At 39.2% G+C, this 23235-nt stretch overlaps 9 protein-coding genes across 19 annotated transcripts in view; 2 read left to right on the forward strand and 7 right to left on the reverse strand.

The window, feature by feature from the left end:
- Positions 1-2944, reverse strand: part of LOC124190968 (protein bric-a-brac 1-like) — a 29349-nt gene extending 26405 nt beyond the window's left edge. For 4 of the 5 annotated variants that reach the window (XR_006873218.1, XM_046583913.1, XM_046583904.1 and 1 more), the window contains exon 1: positions 2825-2935. The gene's annotated coding sequence lies outside the window, so the exon portion shown is untranslated. Of the gene's footprint in view, positions 1-2824 lie in introns of all 5 variants that reach the window. The other variant, XM_046583933.1, reaches the window with a different exon arrangement.
- Positions 2945-3392: 448 nt separating this feature from the next.
- LOC124191052 (NF-kappa-B inhibitor-interacting Ras-like protein 2) lies at positions 3393-4514 on the reverse strand. Its single transcript, XM_046584022.1, has 2 exons — positions 4267-4514; positions 3393-4191 (listed from the first exon to the last, which is right to left on the reverse strand). The coding sequence occupies exons 1-2, from the start codon at positions 4363-4365 to the stop codon at positions 3718-3720; spliced, it is 573 nt and encodes a 190-aa protein (XP_046439978.1). The 5' UTR covers positions 4366-4514; the 3' UTR covers positions 3393-3717.
- Positions 4515-4735: 221 nt separating this feature from the next.
- On the reverse strand, positions 4736-6539 carry LOC124191016 (60S ribosomal protein L7-like). The gene is made up of 7 exons (XM_046583960.1): positions 6385-6539; positions 6023-6155; positions 5783-5958; positions 5627-5717; positions 5295-5451; positions 5132-5229; positions 4736-4910 (listed from the first exon to the last, which is right to left on the reverse strand). Exons 1-7 carry the CDS (start codon positions 6399-6401, stop codon positions 4800-4802), a joined length of 783 nt encoding a protein of 260 aa, XP_046439916.1. The 5' UTR covers positions 6402-6539; the 3' UTR covers positions 4736-4799.
- Positions 6540-6696: 157 nt separating this feature from the next.
- Positions 6697-8235, forward strand: LOC124191043. Its single transcript, XM_046584018.1, has 5 exons — positions 6697-6983; positions 7046-7191; positions 7255-7317; positions 7382-7474; positions 7540-8235. Exons 3-5 carry the CDS (start codon positions 7275-7277, stop codon positions 8013-8015), a joined length of 612 nt encoding a protein of 203 aa, XP_046439974.1. The 5' UTR covers positions 6697-6983; positions 7046-7191; positions 7255-7274; the 3' UTR covers positions 8016-8235.
- Positions 8236-8412: 177 nt separating this feature from the next.
- Positions 8413-9306, forward strand: LOC124191060 (multifunctional methyltransferase subunit TRM112-like protein). Of its 2 annotated transcripts, XM_046584043.1 has the most exons (5): positions 8436-8596; positions 8658-8759; positions 8840-8932; positions 8988-9094; positions 9168-9306. In XM_046584043.1, the coding sequence occupies exons 1-4, from the start codon at positions 8519-8521 to the stop codon at positions 9087-9089; spliced, it is 375 nt and encodes a 124-aa protein (XP_046439999.1). In that variant the 5' UTR covers positions 8436-8518; the 3' UTR covers positions 9090-9094; positions 9168-9306. The 2 variants fall into 2 exon arrangements, with proteins under 2 accessions (XP_046439991.1, XP_046439999.1); XM_046584035.1 differs by lacking the exon at positions 9168-9306 and having other exon boundaries at positions 8413-8596; positions 8988-9123.
- On the reverse strand, positions 9124-10459 carry LOC124191010 (tRNA-splicing endonuclease subunit Sen34-like). The gene is made up of 3 exons (XM_046583948.1): positions 10057-10459; positions 9572-9988; positions 9124-9482 (listed from the first exon to the last, which is right to left on the reverse strand). Exons 1-3 carry the CDS (start codon positions 10112-10114, stop codon positions 9145-9147), a joined length of 813 nt encoding a protein of 270 aa, XP_046439904.1. The 5' UTR covers positions 10115-10459; the 3' UTR covers positions 9124-9144.
- A 1113-nt stretch (positions 10460-11572) lies between these two features.
- On the reverse strand, positions 11573-13218 carry LOC124191025 (polyadenylate-binding protein 2-like). Of its 5 annotated transcripts, none has more exons than XM_046583966.1 (7): positions 13061-13218; positions 12724-12877; positions 12555-12663; positions 12422-12489; positions 12159-12353; positions 11950-12080; positions 11573-11882 (listed from the first exon to the last, which is right to left on the reverse strand). In XM_046583966.1, exons 2-7 carry the CDS (start codon positions 12853-12855, stop codon positions 11846-11848), a joined length of 672 nt encoding a protein of 223 aa, XP_046439922.1. In that variant the 5' UTR covers positions 12856-12877; positions 13061-13218; the 3' UTR covers positions 11573-11845. The 5 variants fall into 5 exon arrangements, with proteins under 5 accessions (XP_046439922.1, XP_046439940.1, XP_046439933.1 ...); XM_046583984.1 differs by having other exon boundaries at positions 11573-11879; positions 13061-13217; XM_046583977.1 differs by having other exon boundaries at positions 12724-12859; positions 13061-13206.
- A 503-nt stretch (positions 13219-13721) lies between these two features.
- LOC124191098 (dnaJ homolog subfamily C member 22-like) lies at positions 13722-15747 on the reverse strand. Its single transcript, XM_046584101.1, has 8 exons — positions 15246-15747; positions 15125-15178; positions 14964-15057; positions 14700-14895; positions 14516-14631; positions 14301-14452; positions 14198-14244; positions 13722-14132 (listed from the first exon to the last, which is right to left on the reverse strand). Exons 1-8 carry the CDS (start codon positions 15483-15485, stop codon positions 13970-13972), a joined length of 1062 nt encoding a protein of 353 aa, XP_046440057.1. The 5' UTR covers positions 15486-15747; the 3' UTR covers positions 13722-13969.
- A 335-nt stretch (positions 15748-16082) lies between these two features.
- LOC124191072 (maestro heat-like repeat-containing protein family member 1) lies at positions 16083-23230 on the reverse strand. Of its 2 annotated transcripts, none has more exons than XM_046584056.1 (13): positions 22994-23230; positions 22634-22759; positions 21119-22569; positions 20385-21057; positions 20083-20322; positions 19836-20009; positions 19682-19753; positions 19107-19611; positions 18660-19038; positions 18279-18602; positions 17826-18218; positions 16899-17747; positions 16083-16830 (listed from the first exon to the last, which is right to left on the reverse strand). In XM_046584056.1, the coding sequence occupies exons 2-13, from the start codon at positions 22728-22730 to the stop codon at positions 16357-16359; spliced, it is 5631 nt and encodes a 1876-aa protein (XP_046440012.1). In that variant the 5' UTR covers positions 22731-22759; positions 22994-23230; the 3' UTR covers positions 16083-16356. The 2 variants fall into 2 exon arrangements, with proteins under 2 accessions (XP_046440012.1, XP_046440002.1); XM_046584046.1 differs by having other exon boundaries at positions 21119-22572; positions 22994-23165.
- Between the last annotated feature and the right edge of the window lie 5 nt (positions 23231-23235).

The following is a 23235-nucleotide window of genomic DNA, read 5'->3' on the forward strand; positions in this document are numbered from 1 at the left end:
GCGAAAATTTATCGACAGTCATGTCAATGCATTTGATTGTACCTCCAAAAAAGGCAAAATAGGAAAAAGAGAAAAACTCACGCCGAAAAAAAAGTTTAAATAGAGTTTTGAGTTTTATTGGATTGTCCCGAACTGTGTTCCCTTTAACCCCTCCATATCTTCTTTTTTTCCTCCAAAAAGTGTCAAACAACAACAGGAAAGAAAAAAGATTCTCTAGTTATTGCAGTTATTTTGTTGTTGGAAAACCATTTGTTTTATAGACAAGGGTGAGAGAGAGAGAGAGACGAGGGGTGAGCGATGTCAAACGGGCGTGGATGTCATTTATTTGTGAGACTTTGTTCCTTTTTTCTCTCTCTTCTATTTATATATAAATATATCGGCTAGATATATATCTACGCACTCTCTCTGTGTGTGTGTGTCGTATAAAATACATCAGGAGCCCTCCCATCGTCTATATAGTTGGTGGTACGGGGAGGAGGTTATCAAAAGAGACTCTCCCCCCCCCCTTCGCCCTATAAACTCAGCCTTTCTCCATACATACATATTAGATGGTAGATCTAGTCTATGCATGCGCGTTTATTATATATATAGTATATATAGACGAAATATTAGATATGTATATACATGCACTGTGTATATGTACATGGAAGAACGAGTTAGAGCGGCAGCAGCACACCCCTCCACACACACACACAGAGCAGAGCAATCAATACTGATGCAACACAAAGCGCACTCGAATAACAAATGTAAATAGATAACACGAACTATGCGAGTGTGTGGAGGGGAGAAACACCAGCGCGCTCGCGCAATTCCAACCCATTTTTTACTTTTATTATTATTTTAACGTGTCCCGCCAACAAAATTGATTTCCCGCTGAAAAAAGAAAAAACAAATTGGTCGAGTCTTGAACGGTGAGAAAAAGAAATGGACGGCATGTCGTGAAATTCCCGAAAAATCCCGCAGCTCGGCGGGAGTCTCGTGTCTGACGTGAACGTGCTGCGCATCGGGCAACAGGTTATAGTCGGCGCCAGTCGGCCAAAATAACAAAAGGGAATAGACACAAAAAAAAAAGAAAAGAGAAAAAAGTGTATGACGGCATATCCGGATTGATATTTCCGCCCTATAAATCACGCGCGGTCATCTTCGTAGTCAACAGCTGTCGCTTCTGTTCCCAGTCAATCAACGCAAACAAATCTCTACCCCCCTCTTTCAACTTGCCGATGGATCGGAAATGTTCGTCTAAATATTTAGACTTTCTTCTTCGTTTCAAAAATAGAAAAATGGTCATCCGATATTACAGACATTCCGGAAGTTGAATGGTGGGCGGACTAATGATGAGGAATCAATTGGAAATTTACCAAAACAAAGAAAGACGATTGTCCTTGAAAAAAGAAATGTTTTTTGGACGCGTGTCACGACTCTCAAGATGGCGATGAAATAGACACACTTGAAGATGAGGCTCGTGCATCAGCTGCTGCACACACACCCCTCATATAGGCCTTTACAGTGTACACGCTTCTACTGTAGTCTAAGGCCTTATAGCATTGCTTATCCGTACATAATGTATCGATTCGAAATTATGTATGAACATTGTTGATTTATTAATGAAGAGAATGTTCTCCCCGGTCGGAGACTCTCTTTGCTTCTTGAGCTGCTCGGCCATTTCATAATTAATCTAGAATTCGCATATGTAATATCAACGGCGATATATATTTGTATATAGCTCCCGCTGCTGCTGCTATACTGCCGTCAGGAGTATAGCAGCAGCATGTATAAATAACAACAGTGTACAGCCGTATAGTATAGTACCAAAAGGGGGTTGGGTGGTTGGAGGGGGGGGGGAGTTGGCAATTGAATTATTGACGATTTTCAGTCCCCAATCCTTCTGTGTCTGTCTGTCTCGCGGCTATATAACCCAGCAGCAGCAGCACAGTCCTAGCTAGATGTGTGCATTATTAACGCGTGGCATAATGAGATTCATGCGAGCAGCAGACGGCCTAACTAACCCGTTGTCGGCACGCGAATAAAAATACAAAAGGCACCAGCAGAGTCAAAGTACTACAGTCCAGCTACACAAAACTTGAAGGGGTAGACTCTCTCTCTGTGAAATGACGTTAAGGTTCTGTCGTGAGCGGACGGGATTGGTGCGATGACAAACGAGATGAAGCGCAGCGCAGTGCTCTGATGGAGGATTACATCAGATGCAAATGAGATGGGCGAGCGCGTGCAACGCTGTCGGAATTAGCCCCCAACGACAACAATGTCTGTCGGTTGTTCACCTGAGTTTCGAAATTCGACGGGATTTTCAATCGACAAAATTGGAACAGAGGACTCTAGCTCTGCGTACACACTCTATTTATATATAGTTGCTGCTTTATTATTACTAAATAATGTTTGCAACAGACTTGAGAAGGCGATATATAAAATATCCAGGGCGTACATCCACTTTTGTTATTATTTTTCCGTCTGCATAATAGAAAAGGCCTAATCTACTCGCGGGACCGCAGAGGGTCTCTGACATAGCTACCAGACCAGAACGCGTGAATTTATCATACAGCAGCTAGAACGTACATACGAACGTATAATAATAATAATAATACAGTCAGACGGATATATATATGTGTGGCAGGGGCGAAATTCAAGTCTAGACATGAAAAACAAAATTGTGGAAAGAAAAACAAAAATTTTGTTTTCTCATCCAGCTTCCATCGACCACGTGATGGCCAACCTGCTGAATAACACGCCCCCTTTATCTAACCCTTCCCTATTGCTGACGTCACTCAATCCCCCAAAAAAGAAATGAAATAAAATGTATAGGACTTACCCCCAAAATTTAAATGAATCAGCAGGGCTCACAATAACCGCGAAAATATTAACCGAAGAGGAGAATATGCCAGACGCGTCCTCTCTGCTCGGATGCCGATCGTCAACTGGTCCGGAAAAAGTGTGGCGTGCGGCGTGTGTGGAATATAAGAGCGGCGTCGCCGGGCGCGCCAAAATAAAAATTTTCCTCACCCTTCCTTTCTTTTTATTTTATTTTTTAAAAATTTTTATATCTTTCGACACTCTCAACTCGGACGTGATGCTGCTGTAATCAACCGGCAGTGTAGATATAGCTATTGCTCTGTTTGAATAGCAAAGTGATTATTAAGTCTGCACGCTGTCGTTTATTTTGTTTCACGGTCGTAGACGAGGAATTATCCGTACACAGCAGCATCATCTATGTAATCATTTTTTCTTCTTCTTCCTCCTTTGTTATTCCTTTCATAATCTAGAACACACACGCAGCAGCCGGCAGCAGCTGGCTAAAAACACAGCATATATATATTTATAGCGAATGTTGTTCTCGATCCGTATTAAAAAAAAAAAGACAAATAATCCAAAAACGTGCACAAAGTTCAAAGACTGTATATTATTGTTCAAGATCATGCATGATGGGCTATATATTTATACACGGTGTGTATCACAAACAATTTTCTCTTTGCAACAACAACAAGACCAAGCGAAAAGCGAGAGGAAATTTGTAGTCTTCTTCAATCAGGATAGGCAATTTATTTTTACCAGGATAGATAAATCATGCAAGTATATATCATTTATTGATTCCAGAGATGAAAGAGATTTGTTTACGAGAGGGAAAATAGGATAGTTTGATATATAATACTGAGAGATATAAATAGGAAAACAAACAGCATTATTAATTTTAAGTAACTGGCATATTTAATCTTTGATTTTGCTCCTTCCCATGCTCAGTTGAGGGAACGTAGATTTCTGTGGAGGTGGGTTCAACCTTGAGGATAAATACACAAACGGTTCTATCAAGGTTTGGTGGTCGAAAACTGAGATCTCAAATAGTCTAACACGTTCCTTTGCAGCCCACAGGGAAGCCTGAGAATAGTCCACTTGTCTTTCTTCAACCAAGTCCAACTTGTTCCCCAGCACAATTATCACTGCATCTTTCTTCTCTTTGTTTCGGTCAATGTCTTTTTTCAAGGAATCCATGATGATGAAAGAGTCATGACTGTTGATTCCATACACTAGGACGTAGGCATCAGCTACACTGAAATAATGACGAGGAACTTCTTTGTTTTTGGAGGTGATGCCTCCCAAGTCGTAAAATCTCACCAACTCTTTGACTCCCCGATCAGTGTCCACATAGCATTCATATGTATCTTCAATAGTAGGGTAGACAACCTAGAACATTTGAGAATATATATTTATTTAATTAAAGACATTAAGCGTTTGCTACTCGGAAATAGTGCATGTTACCGTATCTCTGGTGACGTGTCCGTAAATCAGTTGCTCTAGAATTGCACTCTTTCCTATCTGTTTGGCTCCACATAGCAAGACTTTATTGATTCTCACCATCTCCTAATAACCTAAACACAATTGTAACTGTGGTGGTCGTCTCGGCTTTTCTCGTAAATCTCAATCACTAACATGAAACTTGTAATAAAAACAATAAATTGCTTCCCTCGTTACCAGGCAACCGATAAAACCCTTAGATCCACCCCACATCCGTGCCATCTATGAGATTATCATAACACTTACTGTCGCAGTGTCGCTACTGTTTATATTTTGAGCTTTTATTTCGTCATTCAGAACGAGACGTCATCTTATCTACACCTCTTATGTATAAATATCCTTATAACTTTACCAAATAAAGTGTTATTTTAAATTACTGATTTATTTCACAAATTTCATGTTACTAGAATACCAGAGACCAAAGAAATCAAACTTTCGAGTCACGACCTTTGTATTTCCAACAACGCCATGACCAATCGACACCATTATAACGTAATTTAAATCATTCGGCGGAGGAGCTCGTTGATCTTCTCCTCGCGGTTACCGAAGTCACCGCCTTCGACGTAATGGTTTGTCTTCTTGCGCCAGCCTCCAGTAGGAGTGTTCAACTACAAATTAAAAGGTTTGGTTAAGTAACTGTCTTTCAACAACGTTCAAATAAAGAAATTGTAGCGTAGCTTTCCACTCCCCAAATCTATAAACACCAGATAAGGCGAAGGATATACTACGAACACTAATTTTTGACCGCAATCGTGTGCACGAAACAAATAGAACCGCCACTAATAATATTTACCGTCATTCAAAAAGTAATAGTTTTAGAAGTAATTACCTTGAATGGCCAGAGGAAGTTTGAGGCGTGTTTGAAGTTGTTTCCAACAGTGAAGATGGAGTGGACCAAATCCTCCATACAGATGACGTTTCCTGATCCTAAGATGTTAAAGAAAGGTTAGACACTGTTGAATCGCTCAGGTTAACATTTTCCAAATATTTACCAAGCTTTCGCTCGATGATGTCGTTGCTGGTCAAAGGAATGCGACGTCCGCGGGCCTTGGCGAAACCACGTTTGTAGATCAAGTCGCGAACGCTCTTGAGGTTAGGGTAACCCCAGGTAATGTAAGGTTCACAAATACGCAACATGTTCAAGGTAGCCTGTAGAATAATGATTGAAATGTTAAATTCTGAGTGACCTTACTATAGATAGCCAAAACAACAATATGGACATCAGATCTCCAAGGTGAACAGTATGGATTTTGTTTCATTATACTTCAAAAATTGAGTATCATCATATAACAAATGGTACTATTAAATCATTCATTTTATTTACCTTGTTGAGCTTGACAAAGACACCATTGTTGATCTGTCGCAGCCTGAAGAGTTGAAGGGTCTTGCGGACTTTGGGGGCAACTTGGTTAACACTATTGGGGAGAAAAACAATCAATAAGATGCAACAAGACCAATTAACGAGAACGTTCTGACTTACCCTCGAATACGGATGACAAAGGCCAACTTAGACTGAGCAGGCACATAGAAGTTTCCTGCTTTCTTGGCTTGACGGGCCAACCTGATTTCATCCCTCTCCTTGGTCCTGTATTCCTTAATGTATTTTTCAGCACGTTTGAAGATTTCAACACGTCTGGCGCGACGAGCCTTAAGGTACTGTAAAAGCAGAAAGTCTCCCAGTCAAAATATGCCGAACGCGAAAACATGATTTAACACTTACAGCTAAGGCTTGTTCGAGCCTCTTGGTACGATCGGCCTTCTGCTTCTTCCTGCGTTTCAGCAGTGACTCGGGAACTGCTGGCAGTTTAGACTTTGAAACCACAGGTGCTGGGACCACCTTGGCCGGGACTTTCCTACACAATTTAAAGAATAATGATATAACATTGGCCAAACCGAATACATCCAACACATGTTGTTCTAGTCGGCAACAACACTACCGAAAAAACTCGTATCTTGACAGGTCCCATTCACATTAAAACTACACTTAACACAAGGAAAGAATTTCTACTACTTCAATTGTAACAGAAATCTCAGGTTGGCTGAACGATGAATTAGATGTTTTGAGATGAAAACTAAACTTACCCTGTAGTGGCTGACATGTTTGAGCCTTCTTAACGGCAAAGAGAAGTCTTCTAAAAAGAAACCACTCTAGACTTGCCAGACTACAACGTTGCCAATAAGATAGAGAACCTAGCTCGTTTGCCAACTCTTCTAAAGTTATTTTTTTATAAAGAATTTTTATTTATTGATAGCAAAAATAAAATAAATCACATTCTATTTTTGTTAAAGAATTTTTGCATCATATTTCAAATAAAATGTTATAAAAGTATGAACAATTTTGTTAAGCTGGGGCAGAGCAATAGATACCTGGTCGGTTCTCGCTGTGTTGGCTTCCCTATCCCGGTTTTAGGGTAAACGTATCCCCGATTTTCAGACATTTTAGGGCGGAGCTTGTCAGAAGTTGTGAAGTGGTAAAAATGAGACAGCGCCATCTAGTGATAAGACGTTGACTTTCAAATAATACTTTCGGCGGCCATTTTTGTGTAATATGTGAATACGGCGGCCATCATCGTGTATTACGTGAATGAAGCCTAACCATAATTTCTGTAAAAATGGTTGGCAGGTGTGCTGTTCCTGGTTGTAAATCAACATATTTCAAAGGAAATCAAAAAGAAAACGAGGTTACCCTGGTTGCAATTCCTAAAACTTCATTATCTAAATGGCGAGAACTAATTCCATGTAGTTATTTGACGAGCACCTCACGTATTTGCTCCCGTCATTTTGACGAAAGTGACTTCAAATCAGGGATTTAAATTTTGAACGTGTTCCATCCTTTCAAACGTAGGAATCGTAATGCTGGAGCAATTCCCAAACATTTTCTGATAAATGGTATTGATATTACATTTCCTGTATAATCTGTAAAGCACAGAAACTGAACCATTTTCATTTTAGATACACCTAGTCGACAAGCAATGCAAAATGTTGATGGTTTCAAATGGAGAAATAACATTAATGGTATTTTTAAATATATTTATTTTGTTTAATATCAAATAACGCAATTCTTAAATATGTATTGTAGTGGAAACAAATGCTAGCAATGCATCAGTAAGGAAACGACCAAAAGTAGACAAAATACCTACTACGTCTAAGAGAAAAAAATTTGACAGTACAGGTATTGATAATAGTTCTCGTTACATTTTATTTTTAAGAGCAATTGCTTTAAATTTTATCTGATAGCACCCTCCATGGAAATTACCTCTACTATTAAAGAATCAATCAACATTCCCCAGGCTGCTGAAGAAGCAATTTTTGATCCACTTCCAGATTCAATCAAGGAAAATCTTGCTGTTGTCATGGAAGATACGACAGTTGCATCACCTTCTGTGGAAGCTACCTCTACTATTCAAGAATCAATGGACACCCACCAGGCTGCTGAAGAAGCAATTTTTGATCCACTTCCTGATGTTATGAACGAAAATGTTGCTGTTGTCATTGAAGATTCGACAGTTACATCACCTTCTATGGAAGCAAGCTCTACTAATTTCAAGTCTAATTTTGTGACATTTCAGTCACTAGTAACTTCATCAATGGTACCAAAGAATTGGACATGGTATTTTGATCAAATTAAACAAACGATTTTTTGCATTTCGATGGATCAACTACCAAATGAAAATTATAATGTGAAAAGTGTACACTTTCAAAACAAGAAGTAGTGTATTATGTCAACGGAACAATAAACAATTTACACAACCAAACAATAAAATGTAAGAATGTTTGGACACTTACAAAGAATAAACAATTTACGCAACCAAACAATAAAATGTAAGAATGTTGGGACACTTAGAAAAGACCTAGAGGTTTGACAGTTGGATACTTCTACCTTTTTATTTTGTTCACTTCTTGTAGAAAAGTAAGCTGTGATTGGTCAATGAGTTTTTCATAGACCCTTCCTGATTGGCTGGCTTCACGTAGTACCTGACACACTCACTAGAGGCGCTCATCATTTTTTCCAAATCGGACCACGTTTACCCTGAAACCGGGATAGGGAAGCCAACACGGCCGAGAACCGACCAGGTATCTATTGCTCTGGCTGGGGTGAAACCGTGAAAGCAAAAATGTAAACCCCGTCCGGCACGGCAGCGGTTTGTAGAAAATTTGTTTTGGAAAACACACGTGTGTTCGTCTGTCAAGAGCTCAATAATTTAACGAATTAAGAATGAAACTTTTAACTCACAATATATTGACTTCTAAATGTCTGAAAGGCGTAACAGTTGGGTATCCTCTAGGCATTGTTGTAAGTACTCTTTGATTAATCATTTTTTTTACCAAAATGAAATACTTTATATGTTTTACAGGCAAAAGAAGTTAAAGTGAATGAAGTTGATTTCAACCCAGAATTCATTTCACGGATGATTCAAAAAGTGGACTGGCCAGCTCTCTGTAAAGCTGCAGAAAATGTAAAAAGAAATCACGATTTGAATGCTACCCTTTAAAAACGGTTAAATATGTGTTGATTTTCTGTTTCTACATTATCTAGCTTGGACACACTGATGAACTTCCCCCAACTGTTGTAGATGACTATGAAAATAATGAAGAATTCTTGAAAAAAGCTCACCACTTTTTAATGGAGGTAATAATCTTCTTATTTTATTTATGTTCCATTTTTTTATTTACCATTTATTTAGATTGAAGTCATGAATGGAGATCTGATATGTCCTGAGACAGGGAGAAAATTCCCTGTTACTGATGGAATTCCAAACATGTTAGCTAATGAAGATGAAGTGTAACTGAAGTAGAAAATACAAGTCAATTCAACATGTGTCCAATTTTTTAAATAGTGCTTTATTTTCCATTCCAATTCACAGACTGATAATTTACTTTATCATTCTCATCCAAGCTACACATTAAAACAGTTTTCTTAACACTTGTTCCCAGACGACCTTTTTGTATCAGAAACCAAGGAGTCAACATCTGATGCTCTTCAACACACACAGCTATGAAATGTGAATGAAATTTTAATGGATCACCAGGATAAACCAAGTAATCACCACCAAATTTCTCACCAGATGTTATGTAATAACCTTTCTCCCACAAGTCACTGAACACTTTACACCTGAGAGTTGGTCTAACATTATAATCTAATGGCAATACTGATTCCCCCTGACATGTCCAGTGAGGCCCTACAACAAGAACAAAAAAGTAGATCATTCAAATGATCATTCATCACAACATTATTTATCTGATAAAGACTGATAATATTATTTCTTACTTGTAAAAATTTGAACCATCATCAAATCTTTAGACATTTTAGGAATTTTGTCTATTTCTTCTTGAAGGGCTATTTTCTCATCAACAGTCTTTCCATTCATTTTTCTTCTCTTGCCCTCAATGATTTTATCTGCCATTTGTAACAGCTGCTTGGTTCTTTCTTCCTTAAAGATAACTTCTTGGTCAGCAAAGCTTGCTTTGTGCATTTCCTCTATTTTCTCCTTGTTTGGTCCTTGAGCAGGAAGGTTTAGTTGTTTGAATTCAACTAATTTAACAATTCCCCGAGAAGTTAAGTGATAAACCTCTTCAATCATTAACTCCATTGGTAACCCTAACATCTGATCCTGCCTTGGTAAAGATGGCAAGCATCCAATGAAATTGCCAACAATTCTATGTTCTGAGCGTAATCGGTGAACATCTTTAAGAATAAAAATTATTAGGACATGTTTTAAAACTTGTAATATTAAGATAAGAAAAAGTTTCTACCTTCGAAATTCCAAACCAAGAAAGAACCATTACAACAACACAATTCGATCATCTTCATAACCGAATAATCATACTATTTTGAACTTCTCGATTTATTCGGAGATGTTCATGAATTTTGTATTCGATTCTGTTAATTCTATTGGTTTTGAAACTTTGCGTCGTCTGCTGAGGAATAATGGCACGTGCAGGTGTCAGTCACTGGACGTTGCTAATACAATAGTAAATAGTGAACGGGTAAACGGCTAAACGCGTACCGTGTAGCGCGTGTACCAGTGAATTGTGGGAACTGCACGTGGAATCACGTCCCCCTAAAAAGGGGGAGCCAACTCGCGTGAAATGGCCACTAACATGGGACTTCGTGGAAAAAAATACCGGGGAAAAGAACATGAATAAATGCACGAAGATGGCGTCGTCGTCTGCAGTCTGCTTGTCTGGACACTTCAAATTTATTTGGCTGGCGATGGCAAATGGCAATGCTGTCATCTTTGCCAAAGACTAAATTGCGGGGCAAATCAAACTTGCTGTAATTATTTCAAAAAACTTGCCAATTGGCAATTACGAAATTTTCTTTTGATAGAGATAAGCTATTTTTTTATATGGTTTCGGAAAATATCAATGAAATTAATTATGAATGGATCAATCAATTTTGCTAAAAATATGATGCATGCAGTACGATTGAATCGCAGCCCATCGTGGATCGTGCCAACCAAACTGCCTCAAGACCATGAAATACATCGGATGACTTCATACCAAAGCGGTCAAAACCGTCTACTAGCAAGACATATTTTGTGTCAATAAAAAATGACTATTGTCACGGAAACTTTGATCCTTAAATTGGGGCATTAAATGTAATTAGAATTAGGGCTGTTGCCAGCACGACATACCCCCAAAATTTCCTTTAAATGAATGTACTTAACGTAACCTAAAAAATTTAGCAGGGCATTTCATTACTTGTTATAGTTTACGTAACGCAACATAGGAACAAGACGCACGAGCGGTTGAAACGACAAACGAAAAAACAACGATAATTGCAAAGAAAAATGTTGTTAAAAAATCATGAAAAATATTTAAATATCTACTGAAGGAGAAAAAAAAACTTAAAGAGCCTGTGACAAGTTTTCTATAAAAAGTCTACTGTAGAAAGGACCGGAAGCACAGATTGAGCTTTGATCAGAGCCGTGCTAGTAGTAATATAGATAATATCACTGCTGTTAGAACTCTAGAAGTGATATTGTTATTCATATAACACTACATATATAGCACCCAGAAGCTAAAAATGTATGTTACCTCTTGCTGCATAACTGATAAAAGCAGTGAACCTTTCCGCCTCCCTAGAGAAATAGAAAAAACTTAATATTCGCTAGTTATATAAAGTTATATTCACTCACCAAGGACACCATCGCCATTTCAAATGAATTGGCGAAAATTTGATAGATGAGCTAGATCTTGCCTCACGTGTACACTGTACAGACCATTCGTGTGAAATAAACAATAATTTTGGCGAATACGTACGTTCTTGACAGTTGTCCACAATTGTATTATTCCATTCCATCCATCGCACGTGATCCCAACGTGCAGTCAAGTACAGAACACAGAATTCTTTTAAAAACAGTTCTCACTTCAGTCCATTTCAACAAAAGAGACATCAGCAGCATCAGAATTTCCTTAAAAATGGAGCCCGGGTCAAGTGATTTTTCACGAATCATACCCCTTCCCCATCTCATCAGCTTTCAAACGAAACTTTGTTAAATTTTGGGCAGACAAAAAAAATACGACGGGCAAGTCTTGCTTAATAAGGTGCGAAAAATGCTGCTCTCCTACCTCTGTTTTTTTTTAAATAAAAATATTATGGAAGTGGAAACTGTAAATGTGTCTGTGGCATCATGAAGTTACCTAGGTCTCCTCATTGGTCTGAATCCGAAAGAAGGGAACGCACGAGTTCCTCTAGCCCCACGACCTCTAGCACCTCTTGGAGGTCTATTGCTAGAACTGATTCCTGGTCTGTTGGTACGTTTTAACATGACCTAAAGTAAACCAAATTTATTTAAGTTAAAATATTGGCATTCTTTCATGCAAGAAGATCACAAGTTGTTTATATATACTTTGATCTGTCGGCCCCGAAATAGAGATTCATCCAGTGCCATGGCAGTTTGAACAGAATCTTTGTCTCCAAATTCAATATAGGCAAAACCTTTAGGTTGGCCATCCCATTTGTTGCAGAGTATGGTAACTCTGTTAATGGAACCACAGCCATGGAAATGTTGTTCTAATTCTTCTGCAGTTGCCCCATAATCAACCTAAATGAACCAGTGAATGTTTCGTGTCAAAACGATGAAATGCATTGACTAGTAAACAGTAACCTTACATTTCCAACAAAGACTGAGCGGGCATCAACTTCCATTTTTTCTTCAACTGACATATTGGGTGAACTTGCTAAATATTAACAACACAAAATTAAGGTTAAGGTATATTTATCAATGTGCACTGTGTGAACTTACCAACACCAGTTGGACTGTTGATTTGTTTCTCCACCTCTGATTGCAGCATTTTTAGTTTTTCAGCTTCTTCCTCCATCTCCCTTACACGAGCCTTGATTGCTTCCAGCTCCTGCAGAGGCAAAACATTTGAAATGACGTTTTCTATTAGCTAATACACTATAACACTCACAGGGTCTTCCATCATGGAATCAGTATCTCCAGCACCATTATCCCCTGTAAAGTCACTGGTGTCTTGGAGGTTTTCTGATTCATATGCTTCATGGTCTAATTCCTCCATCTTTAGTTGATCAACTCCCGCCATGGATCTGAATTAATTTAAGATACTGACAAAATAATAAATAAAATTTGTTGACGTATTAGAGATTCGAAAACTATTAAAATAGACCACGCATTTCAATCCAGACGAGCGTGAAAAACTGTAAACAACTCGCACAAGAAACCCTAAAGGATTCAACTGCAACTTTTAGAACAATTGTGCCCCTAGAATCTTAATTAAAGATCTCTACCTTTTCTCTCACCAAGTTGCCCACTAAATGTTGTATTTAACCAATATAACTTTCACGCCGGTTCCAAAATGTTTAAGAAGATTTTTTTTTCGGCGTTTCTGACGCCATGCGGCGGGGTTGCCTACCTCTGATATGGTTTCTTAACATTTCCCTAAAAAAGAAAATTAATTTCATCCACGTGTAAAGCTTTTAAATTGTAAAACAAATGTGAATTACTTTTTTATAATCATAAATTATCATAAAAATACTTATGGAATAAATTTTAACTAGTTAATTTTTTAGATTTTTTTTTACAAATTTCACCTTTTGGCATGACAGTTCTCACAATTAGTTGTTAAATTTGAACAGAGATGGCATGCGTGTCTTTTTTGTCGCGGGTTTACCTCCTAGACAATTTGGAGTTGAACGAACCCATGAACGAACTCAGTAACTCAATAATCTCAGTTTGGATTGATTATTTTCGCCGCTACTATACATTCATCAATGTATTAAGTAGAAATTAATTCGCGATCTAAACATTGCCGTAAGAGACTATAAAAACAAATATTTAGGCCTACATACCTTAAAACATGTTCTCAACCAACGAGAATTTCAAAAACAATTTTTTATTGATTCATTTATTAATTTTTTAATATATAATAGAACTAGGTAAAAAGCCTAGTAATTTTACTTAACGTGTATCTATTGACAATATGTTTCTAAAAATTTGTAGATATTACAGATTACCTCAGTTGCGGACGGAGAGATTAACGACACACATATGATGGTATTAGAACATTTTCTAATGCAATAGATAATCAAGCTAAAAATAGATTTTAAGTATGATCAGATGTGACTGAATTGAAAAAAATGCTAGTTGACGGGGGAAAAAATAGTTTTAGCTGAATGAAAATTAGAACACAAGTATCATTAATAATCTTGAAAAGAATTGTTTTTCCTAGCACGACGAGATTTAATTTTTGAAATGGTTTCGTATGCAGCGCTAAATTCCATGAACTTTTCTTGGGCTTCTAGTTTCTTATCGGGGTTTACGTAGCGATCAGGGTGCCATTCTTTGGAAAGCTTTCTCCACCTATGATATTCACACATATTGTACATAAATAATTATTAATTTTACCTACGAGTTGTACAACATACCTTGCCGTGATTTCCACTTGTGTAGCGTTACTCTCAAGCCCCAACACCTTGATTAAAATAAAATGAAAATGTCCGACTGTTTCAAATAAAGAATTGATTTCACCTTTAATGCTTGATGTTCCCCAAATGGATCTAAATCGTCCATGAATTGCTTCCAAGTTTCATGCCATCCTCGAGTCCACAACGATGTGATTAAAGTGTTAAAAGTGCGCTTGAAATCCGTCCATAGCGGTGAGGTCAGGAAATTTGCCACACCTTTTAATTTAGAAATAATTTAGATTTACTACATTCAATGTTGGCATTGATATACTAATTTACCATCGCGGAACTTTATTGATTCGCCAGAAGAGTCTGTCATTTCAGCATTGAAATATAAATAAGAAACCCACAGACTGGAATACAAAAGTACACATATTCCAAGATAAGACATCCGCCTGTTAGTTCAAAAACATATTTTGGTTGAGTATTATTAATCATTATTTAATTGGTAACCATATTTTACTTGCAAAAATTGGGTCTTGGGTTTGGAGTCCTCCTCCACTGAGCACCTTTTGCTTCAAAAAGCATGGAAGAAAGGAAAGCTGCTATTGATATGCCTTCAACATCAAAGAATTTCAAAAATAATAGAGAAGAAGCCCCTATCAAGGGATAGAGAAAAGACCCTTGAATTCTTCCAACATTTCCAACAGTATGCACCCCTACAAAACATTTTTAAAAATTATATAACACAGTAGTTGTGAAAGTACAATTTCAATTATTATACTACCTAAAGCAATGGCAACTGGTATAAATAATTCAAGAAAACTTAAATTAATGCCAAACACTGTTTCTTCTGGAATAGCTAATTGGAAAATCCAACCCTTAAACACAAAAATAATTTGAATGTATAGTGTACAAATATAGTCTATTAAACAATATTTGTATTACCCAAAGGTTTCCAACAATAACTCCCCCAAACTGACGGAAAATATTGTAGGGAGGCTGCAAAAAATGTTAGAGATGCTAGAGGTTTGTTCAGACACATGTATTTTTGTAAATAATATCTTACTTTTCGTTTTTTCTTCATATTTTTGATCAGTTCTTCCATGTATCCTGGATCTTCATTGGCATCCTTCACATATTCAGGAATCCTCCACAAATCTCTGAGTAAACCAAACCCTAAATAACCGGCTGCCGACGACCAGATTAGAAATGCATGCCGATCTCGCCGCAAATAAATCTGATGCAAGCCAAACCATCCTCCTATCAACCACAGTAAATAAGTTACACAGACACTTTTTCCAGCCATTGAGGAAAATGTAGCGAAAACTTGGCAGAATTTTGACAGTTCTGACTCAAACCCGGTTTGTTTTCATACTGATTCGTTTTCCTTGCTCTAACCACACCTGTTGAGGAAGCCTCTTCTTCTATGCGCTACGGACTTTTTATTGTTCGTATTTCCTACTTCCTAAGGGCAGTGAAGTTCACAGGTCTGTGACACCTACGCCAGATATTTGTAACGGTTACGGTATACAGATACAATTATACAAATAGTTGTTTCGATCATTAACTAAGGTTGTCGCTATGACACATGTTTGGCCTTTTTTTTTATTTGTTTCTTTCCATCAGGAAGGTAGCAGGAGTGCGCTGCATAATTAAAGAAAAAAAAATTGTTTTGTACTTGTGTTGTCCTACAAAAACTATAACCTACTCAGATATATCATAACATGAAACTTGAAAGATCCCGTTAAAAATTCGACGACCGCATTCAGTATTCGCGCCATCAAGACAATAAAGGATAATAAAACAATCGGATATTTATGATTATTTTGAGAAGGAAAGAAAGATATTTTATCCAAAGCCATTTGAAATTTGATTGTTCCAAATAACTGTAAAATGTGTCCACTATATTCAATCTTCCCTGTATTCACCAACAAATTGCTTCAAATAACTGACGTTCAAACGTTCGTTCTAAACAGTAAACTTTAATAAATATGCGAAAACTTGGAAAAGGCACTCGGAACAAACTAGAAATGACAGAAATTTGAAGAATCAAGCAAATGTCAGAAAGATGAAGAAAGTAGTCTAATCTTACATCGAATGTGGATAGCATAAGTTTAGGGGAGACTAGGACTCAACAACAAAATGGTGGGAAAATTTATGACGTCCATAAACACGTTTCATCCAAACATCAAGCTGATGGCACTCATCGCTTGAAGCCGAACGGATTTCACCGGATCATGGAGCAAGCGAATTAAACTCAACGAAACATTCCGCTGCTGAGACGCGATAGTATTCGCCTGGCTTGCTCCACAGAGCAGACCCACAAAGAGCGCGGCATTTGCTCGCAGCTCGGGGGCTGAACTTTTGAAATAAGACGTCGCAGCGGGCAGATAATTGCTACTGATCCATTCCTCACAATCAACAGCAATTAATTTCACCAAATCAGTCAGAAAAGTGAGGTAATTCAGGCGCCCCTCATCAGGCAAGTGTGCTTGAAACATGGCGCTAATTCTACCCATACCAACTTTGTCAGCGTCGAAGCTACGGTCCAGCAGAGGTCCAGCTTGACGCAACGCCAACTTGCAAGCTCGAATAACATTGGGATCGGACTCGTTCAAATGAAGAAGAAGACTAGTTAATGTCGCATGTACCTAAATTGAGAATGCAAAAATTATAAATATTAAACTGATCAAACGGACTTGATAGTGAATGTACCAACCTGTTCAGCAAGTTGGGCGCTAGCCGACTTTGTCGACAAAGTAGATCCTGAAGTAAACAGCTGGGCAAGCAGAGCTATCGCTGCCTGACGAACTTGAGGTAGTTCATGTTCGAAAAATGGACGAACACGTAGGGCTAAGCGAGAAGCCAGTCGATCTACTTCATGCGAAGAAACTACTGGAACCAAACGTAACAGTCCTTCTAATGCTTCTCTAGCCGTGCCAGAATTTCCTTCATTAGGTTCGCGCCCATCTTCTTCTAGGCCTTCCATTAGAGCGTTCAGAACAGAAGGTGCAAGTGCTTCCAAATGACGAGGATCACATTCCCCTAATGCTCCCAAGCCCTTGAGCGCAATGCGTCGGATCAACAAAGACGAATCCGGAAGCGATGAAGTCAAACCGCGAATAACTCCATCAAGGTCTCTGCCACTGGCTCGTTGATGAATTAATTCGGCATAGAAGGCAACTGCTGCCAATCTGTGGCGTTGGTGACTACTCTTAAGCGCAGTGTTGAAAGAGGCGATCATGTACGGCAAGTTCGCTGTTGTAAAAACAGTGCAAAGCGCTGTCATGCTTGCAACTAAAGCGCAAAAAGCGTTAAGATCTCCTGAATTAGTCCAGTGACGGTGTTCCGTGAGGGGTTCCATTAGGGGATCAAGTTGGACGCAAAGAATCACGGATTTAAAAGTGTCGGCACACATTTGATACGGATTTAAGCGATATGCCTCTCGATTTACTGGCACGAAGGAGAGCTGGTCGGTGCCAGTAGTTGGGAAATGAATTGGTGGCGATGCACCAAGCAGACAGCTCTGTGCCAAAATTAGGAGGCAAAACACGTGTGGAAAGCGAGTCTATTAAAATACAAACGCAAATTAAATGACACTTAATTAATATTCAATCATTCAATGCGTGGAAAAATGACATTTTACCTGTAAAGCGCTGGAAATTTGCTGAACGAGACACATCGATTTAAGAGCTGAGATGGCGGAAAGGAGACGGAATGAGACGATAGCCTCGTTTGCATGTGGCCCACGTTCCTCGTAGGGGGCGGCGTGAGTCAAAATGTCAATTAGATGGTCCAGGATAGCCGTAGATTGGGTCGGATCAGCGGCTAAGGCTCTCCAGCAATCTGATATGTCCTCGTTATGAGGCAAGGAATGTGAGAGCAAAGCTGACGCCACCGTGTCCCGTTGGTGAGAGGCTAACAAACAAACGCCGTTCAGGATGGACCGTCGCGTTTGCGGGCATTCAACATTCCTTAAGCGAGACAAGAGCATGTCCAACAGCTCTTTAATTCGCAAATGGATTTCACCTCCTCGAACCTAATGCGCAAAAATTAATATCGTAAACATTTCTTTTGAAACATGAAATTTAATGTTTACCTTCAACACCAAGCACATGACGAAAGATACACCACTTGAACTCGTTGGCAAAGGATCACTCAATCCGCAGGCTGCCGATTCAAGGAAAGCCCAAACATCACTAGCCGGAGTTTTTGAATTCAAAAGATTGGCAAGCTCAATTAATGATGGGGTGGGGTCAGCTGAACCTAAACCGGCCTTTAGTGATTCTAATTTCTCAATTGAAGATTTTTCGTATTCGCGACTATAGCCCAGATATTTTGAAATTATCTCAAGGATCAGGCCCAGGCAATCAACTGCCAAATCACGGACGGCGGACTCAGGATCCGTACAACGTGGCAAGATCTAAAATAAGAATGTAATTAACTTTAGTACACTCGTTTGCTTATACAACGAACTAACCCTCGCAATCATAATGTGGCCTTGACCAAAGCGCGTTGGTGCACCAGGTTCAAATTCAACCTCACGAACAAAAGTGGTTAGCGTCAATCTTAACAAAGTAAGAGCCGCTCGACGCATCGGTCCCTCTGGTCCGTTGGCCCACGGCATAAGTTGAGAAAAGATTACATCGACCATGCCTGGATCCGGAGATGATCGGAGAAGATGGAGCGTAAGGCCTTCAAGGGCTATCAGTAAATGATTTGCTGCCAATGAAGCATCAATCATCCAACACTCTTCCATGGCAAATTGACAAAGTTTGGTATAGAGAGGTATTCCTCTCTCAAGCCCAGTTTCCAGCACTGTCGATTGATCGTCCGGACCCAGCACTGGTGGGAGTCGACTGAAATTGCATTATAAAGAATAAATTCAGATAATGAGAACTGGCTTGAAACTCAAAGTTTTACTTACACAAGTGCAGACAAGGAATCCAAGCCACGAACGACGAAACGGGAAACTTCTACCAAACGCTGAAGTTCAGAAGGGGATCCAGCATGACTATTTTGATCCGCAGGGGAAACGTACTTGAGCTGGACTAAAGTTTCCTTCAGTAAATCAGGGCGCTTAACTAAAACGTATCGCTCTTGAAGACGTTCAGGCCAAAGGGCCCGAGCGACTGATGCCACCGCATCCAACCCTTCTTGACGGACTAGGCGGTCTTTAGAAGACTGTAGAATGTAAATTATGGCTCGAATGATATGCTTGTCGACTTTTAAAAGTAACTCGGTAGCCGGGGCATCAGTAACAATGCGAGCATAACACCGGGCGGCAGTACATTTTAACATATCCGACTCCAATTCACTTCGGCTTTCTTTCATGAATCCTAGGAAGCCAGTTGACTTACGGCCATAATCATTACGTTCCAAGTTTTGCAATCTTAGCAGAGCGACGTCTAGATGTCCACGAGCACACCATCCTATGTAATGTAATAAATTTTGTTATTTTAGTTTTGAAATTAAATAATAAAATGAATCTTGAATATTTACCCATTGCGGAGGCACATCCGATGCTCTCTTCGATCATGTTGTGACGGACTGATGTCATGATAAAGTCCATAGCTGAAAATGAACAAAATTTACATTATCATGCAATGAGTTAAAATATGTAGCAATTATAAGTGATTGTCAGTATTTTGTTTACCATAGCTTGGACCTTGGGTTATGACTCCATGATAAACGCACACTCCGATAAGATTTAGCAAGAATCCTCTTTCAAGTGGCTGTTGCCCATAGAGAGCAACTTGGTCAAGTAGATCCGTGGCCAACAGACGAGTCCAATCAGGTGCTGCAAGTTTCATTCTTGCAAGGGTCACATCTTATCATTAAATTATGGTAAACTTTAAATAATCATTATATTATAATAAAGTTGGTATATGGTCACATCTAACCTGCCAACTTCTCCAACGAAAGCGACCATTCGTTCTGATTAGCGGATTGTTCCATTACATTTCCTTTAAGCTGACTGGCCAGTTGGGGTAGTTCAGCTTGCCATAGCTGAGCCAGAGACGGATGAACAATTGCAGAGAAATGCTGCAAGAATGTTAAAATGGAGGAACATTTCTCCAATGGGACAGGTGATCTGGCTAAGACAAAGAATCGGGCGACAATAGCGGTCGAACTAGGCACATCTGAAAATTTAAGCAAATGGAAATGTATTACAGGAATTCAAATAAATTGTACTTGTTTTTACCTGAGGCAGACCCAACGGAGAATTCTTGTCGCCTTTTCGTAACTAGATGAGCTAAAGCTCGAGAGATAACTCCAAAGGCTCTATTGTGTTCAGGATCGAGAGCGTAGCGGAGTAGGAGTGGCCAAAAGAGGTCTTCCATTTGAGCCTGAGTGGTCACCAGCAGATGGATGACGTTTTCGCACATTTGTCTCAATTCATCGTTGGAAACTACGTTGGATGAAATCGAACTGATACTTCCTCTTAATCCGGATGCTCTATTGAGAGGATGCAGAAAAACGTCTAATCCAGATGGCGAAATTGGACCTACATCTGGTCCTGACGATAATGTGCATAACTTCAACAAGAAGGCGATCAATTGAATGTGTCTGCCGGAATGAATCGTATCCGAGGCTGAAAGATGTCCTTGCACGGCCATTGCCACAATTACTTGGACGAGAGCTTTTTTGACATTATTCGATAGGGAATTTGTATCACTCATGGAAAGAGTTTTTAACTGGGCTCCAATGACTGCAACGTGAGGCTCCATTTGATCTTTAAGTGAATTGATCAAGTGCTTGAGCACTGTCAAAGCAGCTATGCGAACTTGTTCGCCCGTTTGCTCTACTTTAATGAGTAAAAAACTCACCACTTTATCCAAATGTACTCGTGCCAAGCGTTCTAGGCATCGCAATACCTAAAAATAAAAGTGCTGGATTAGTCTACAACTAAATTCGACTCTTATTTGCAATACGTACCTCATAGTTATTCTTGACGGTTAACGGTTGATTGTAATCCGGCAGAATTATCATTTGCTGAAAAAGCGCTTGAAGTAACTCGTGAACAGTAACGTCCGGAAGTTCCGACCCATTGTGGAAAAATGCATCCAGAAAGAGAGCTAAACAGCGGCTGACATACAGTGGTTCGACTGGCCCTTTGTAACTTTGGATGAGTGATGGTAGAAGTTTTGGTGCCATTTGTTCAATACGTTCTTCGGATAATAGTTGTGACATCTGCCCCAAGGCTTCAAGAATTTCCTGGCATGTTAATGTTGCCTTACAGGGTAGCCACTGTAGGAAGAGAATTTCAAATGCTTGCGCCATGTCTTCGTAAAACCAGTCACGTTTGACAGATACATCCGGAGCCCGTTCCATGTTGGCAAGGTAGAATAAAAGAGCCTCGCTGAATTTCGCCAAAGCAGTGGCAAAACTGCAACGCAGGCTGCTGCCTTTGACATGACCCGTGTTCAATAACCCGACGACCGTTTTCAATATGTTTTGCAAATGAAGGACGGTTCCATAGATGTTCTGTGTAGCCAAAGACGCCAAACTCACTAGAACGGACGGATGCGGCATGGAATTCGATTGAAGGCGACTTCCAAGAAGCTCGATAACGTCTTTACAGTAAACAGTGCCCACGGTCACCAAAATATTAGAAGAAGGAAGTTGAATATCAGGCACAAGTTCAGAGCTTCTAGTCATTTCATTCAGAGCCAGTTTAACCAAAGCAGTAGCCAAGGCATGATCCAAGTGGCCTGCCTCTATAGCGGGATTGATAGTAGTTTCCATAATTGTTAAGATTGTAGAAAGAATTCTGGTTGTTGACTTGCTATCAGAGGCATTCAGATATGCGTGAAGCGTTCTTAAAACAGTTGAAGGATGTTTACGACCAAGCTGTTGTACAGTCGAAACAGCGTTTGAGGATATTTCGGGTTGCTTCTCGAAAGCTAGTTCCAACAAAGCTATTGTGAAACTCTTGACTTCTGCTACATCTTCAGCTTGATGTTGACATCGAGCGAGTTGATCGATATCAACAATGCTACTACTGAGCCGTTTAGAAGGTTGGTGTAATAATTGTCTGGCGGACGGCTTTGAGCTAAAAACTTCATCGTCATCCATGGAAGCTTTGTGTCGTAATACCACATGTGGGTTATCAGTTTCATCAGTGACTTCTTTTCCATTGCTAAGAGAGTGTGAAGCACTGCTTGCCCCATTCAACACTGCATCCTCTCCAACTTCTGTCTGCTTTAAGAGAAAAGCATGGATGTCTTCCTCAGAATTACTATCACCGTGTTTCTCAACATCAGCTTCCTCCAAATTTTCATTGACTGTGGGTTCAGTGAATTTACAATCTTGGGCATTGCCTATATTTGGAGTTTCATCCAAAACAGACTGATGAACTTCTGTTAAATGGTGTGAGTTAAGTTGACCTGCTTTATAAAATAAATCCCTAAAGAAATTTGTTGGCAAATGTAGAAAACATTGTCAACTTACATTCTGTACTTTGGCTGGATGTTTCCTCATCTAAAGGCGTAGCATTTTCATTGGCCTTATCCATTAAACTAGAATCTTCTGAATTTCCCTCTTCCATTTTAAGTAAATCAGTTGCTGTAGATCATTCTGTAAAGAAAAAGAAAATTTCACTTTTTCATGTAAGAAGGACATTTCAATCATTGACTTCATTCAACCATGATTCAACTTCTACATTTAAAAAACAGGCTGTGACATGCGTCACACGATTATTAACGAGGTGACATTTTGTGCTGACTGAAAATTAAATGCTCAAACGATGTAAAAAAAAAACATTACGAATAATATGTCTAATTTTAATGAGCTACATAATATGCTACATACTGCTAGGATCTTCGTGTCACGACAATGTTTCCACACTTGATTATATGCGTTGCGAGGGTGTAGTCAGAAGAACTGAACGTAGCTTTTAATCTAGATCGTCTATCGTATTGTACTAGTTGCGACACACGATCACAATACTGACTGGGAGGTTACAGCACCGCCTTCTATGACTCAAGTGACATGAACAGCTAAAGATTGAAGTGAGTGAACTAAGTCAACAACCGACAACTCATAATAACAGC

This window comes from Daphnia pulex, chromosome 1, assembly GCF_021134715.1.
Source record: "Daphnia pulex isolate KAP4 chromosome 1, ASM2113471v1".
In the NCBI taxonomy this organism is placed as follows: Eukaryota; Metazoa; Arthropoda; class Branchiopoda; order Diplostraca; family Daphniidae; genus Daphnia; species Daphnia pulex.

Bases quoted from the DNA above. Each gene is read 5' to 3' on its own strand.
- LOC124191052 (XM_046584022.1), bottom strand. From the start codon at position 4,365: ATGGTGAGAATCAATAAAGTCTTGCTATGTGGAGCCAAACAGATAGGA. The intron at 4,192-4,266 runs GTAACATGCACT...CAAATGTTCTAG, and splicing joins GACACGTCACCAGAGATACG to GTTGTCTACCCTACTATTGA.
- LOC124191016 (XM_046583960.1), bottom strand. The intron at 5,718-5,782 runs GTAAGTCAGAAC...TCTCCCCAATAG, and splicing joins TTTGTCATCCGTATTCGAGG to TGTTAACCAAGTTGCCCCCA. The intron at 4,911-5,131 runs GTAATTACTTCT...TTTAATTTGTAG, and splicing joins ACTTCCTCTGGCCATTCAAG to TTGAACACTCCTACTGGAGG.
- LOC124191043 (XM_046584018.1), top strand. From the start codon at position 7,275: ATGCAAAATGTTGATGGTTTCAAATGGAGAAATAACATTAATG. The intron at 7,318-7,381 runs GTATTTTTAAAT...TATGTATTGTAG, and splicing joins ATGGAGAAATAACATTAATG to TGGAAACAAATGCTAGCAAT. The intron at 7,475-7,539 runs GTATTGATAATA...TTTATCTGATAG, and splicing joins AAAAAAATTTGACAGTACAG to CACCCTCCATGGAAATTACC.
- LOC124191060 (XM_046584035.1), top strand. From the start codon at position 8,519: ATGAAACTTTTAACTCACAATATATTGACTTCTAAATGTCTGAAAGGC. The intron at 8,597-8,657 runs GTAAGTACTCTT...TATGTTTTACAG, and splicing joins GGTATCCTCTAGGCATTGTT to GCAAAAGAAGTTAAAGTGAA. The intron at 8,933-8,987 runs GTAATAATCTTC...CCATTTATTTAG, and splicing joins CTCACCACTTTTTAATGGAG to ATTGAAGTCATGAATGGAGA.
- LOC124191010 (XM_046583948.1), bottom strand. From the start codon at position 10,114: ATGAAGATGATCGAATTGTGTTGTTGTAATGGTTCTTTCTTGGTTTGG. The intron at 9,989-10,056 runs GTAGAAACTTTT...TTATTCTTAAAG, and splicing joins CTTGGTTTGGAATTTCGAAG to ATGTTCACCGATTACGCTCA. The intron at 9,483-9,571 runs GTAAGAAATAAT...TTCTTGTTGTAG, and splicing joins GATGGTTCAAATTTTTACAA to GGCCTCACTGGACATGTCAG.
- LOC124191025 (XM_046583966.1), bottom strand. From the start codon at position 12,855: ATGGCGGGAGTTGATCAACTAAAGATGGAGGAATTAGACCATGAAGCA. The intron at 12,490-12,554 runs GTAAGTTCACAC...GTTAATATTTAG, and splicing joins CAACAGTCCAACTGGTGTTG to CAAGTTCACCCAATATGTCA. The intron at 12,081-12,158 runs GTATATATAAAC...GGTTTACTTTAG, and splicing joins TTCGGGGCCGACAGATCAAA to GTCATGTTAAAACGTACCAA.
- LOC124191098 (XM_046584101.1), bottom strand. From the start codon at position 15,485: ATGGCTGGAAAAAGTGTCTGTGTAACTTATTTACTGTGGTTGATAGGA. The intron at 15,058-15,124 runs GTAATACAAATA...TTTGTGTTTAAG, and splicing joins TTATTGTTGGAAACCTTTGG to GGTTGGATTTTCCAATTAGC. The intron at 14,245-14,300 runs GTGAAATCAATT...ATTTTAATCAAG, and splicing joins GGGAACATCAAGCATTAAAG to GTGTTGGGGCTTGAGAGTAA.
- LOC124191072 (XM_046584046.1), bottom strand. From the start codon at position 22,730: ATGGAAGAGGGAAATTCAGAAGATTCTAGTTTAATGGATAAGGCCAAT. The intron at 18,603-18,659 runs GTTAGTTCGTTG...TTCTTATTTTAG, and splicing joins GCCACATTATGATTGCGAGG to ATCTTGCCACGTTGTACGGA. The intron at 16,831-16,898 runs GTTGGTACATTC...TTCTCAATTTAG, and splicing joins GCGCCCAACTTGCTGAACAG to GTACATGCGACATTAACTAG.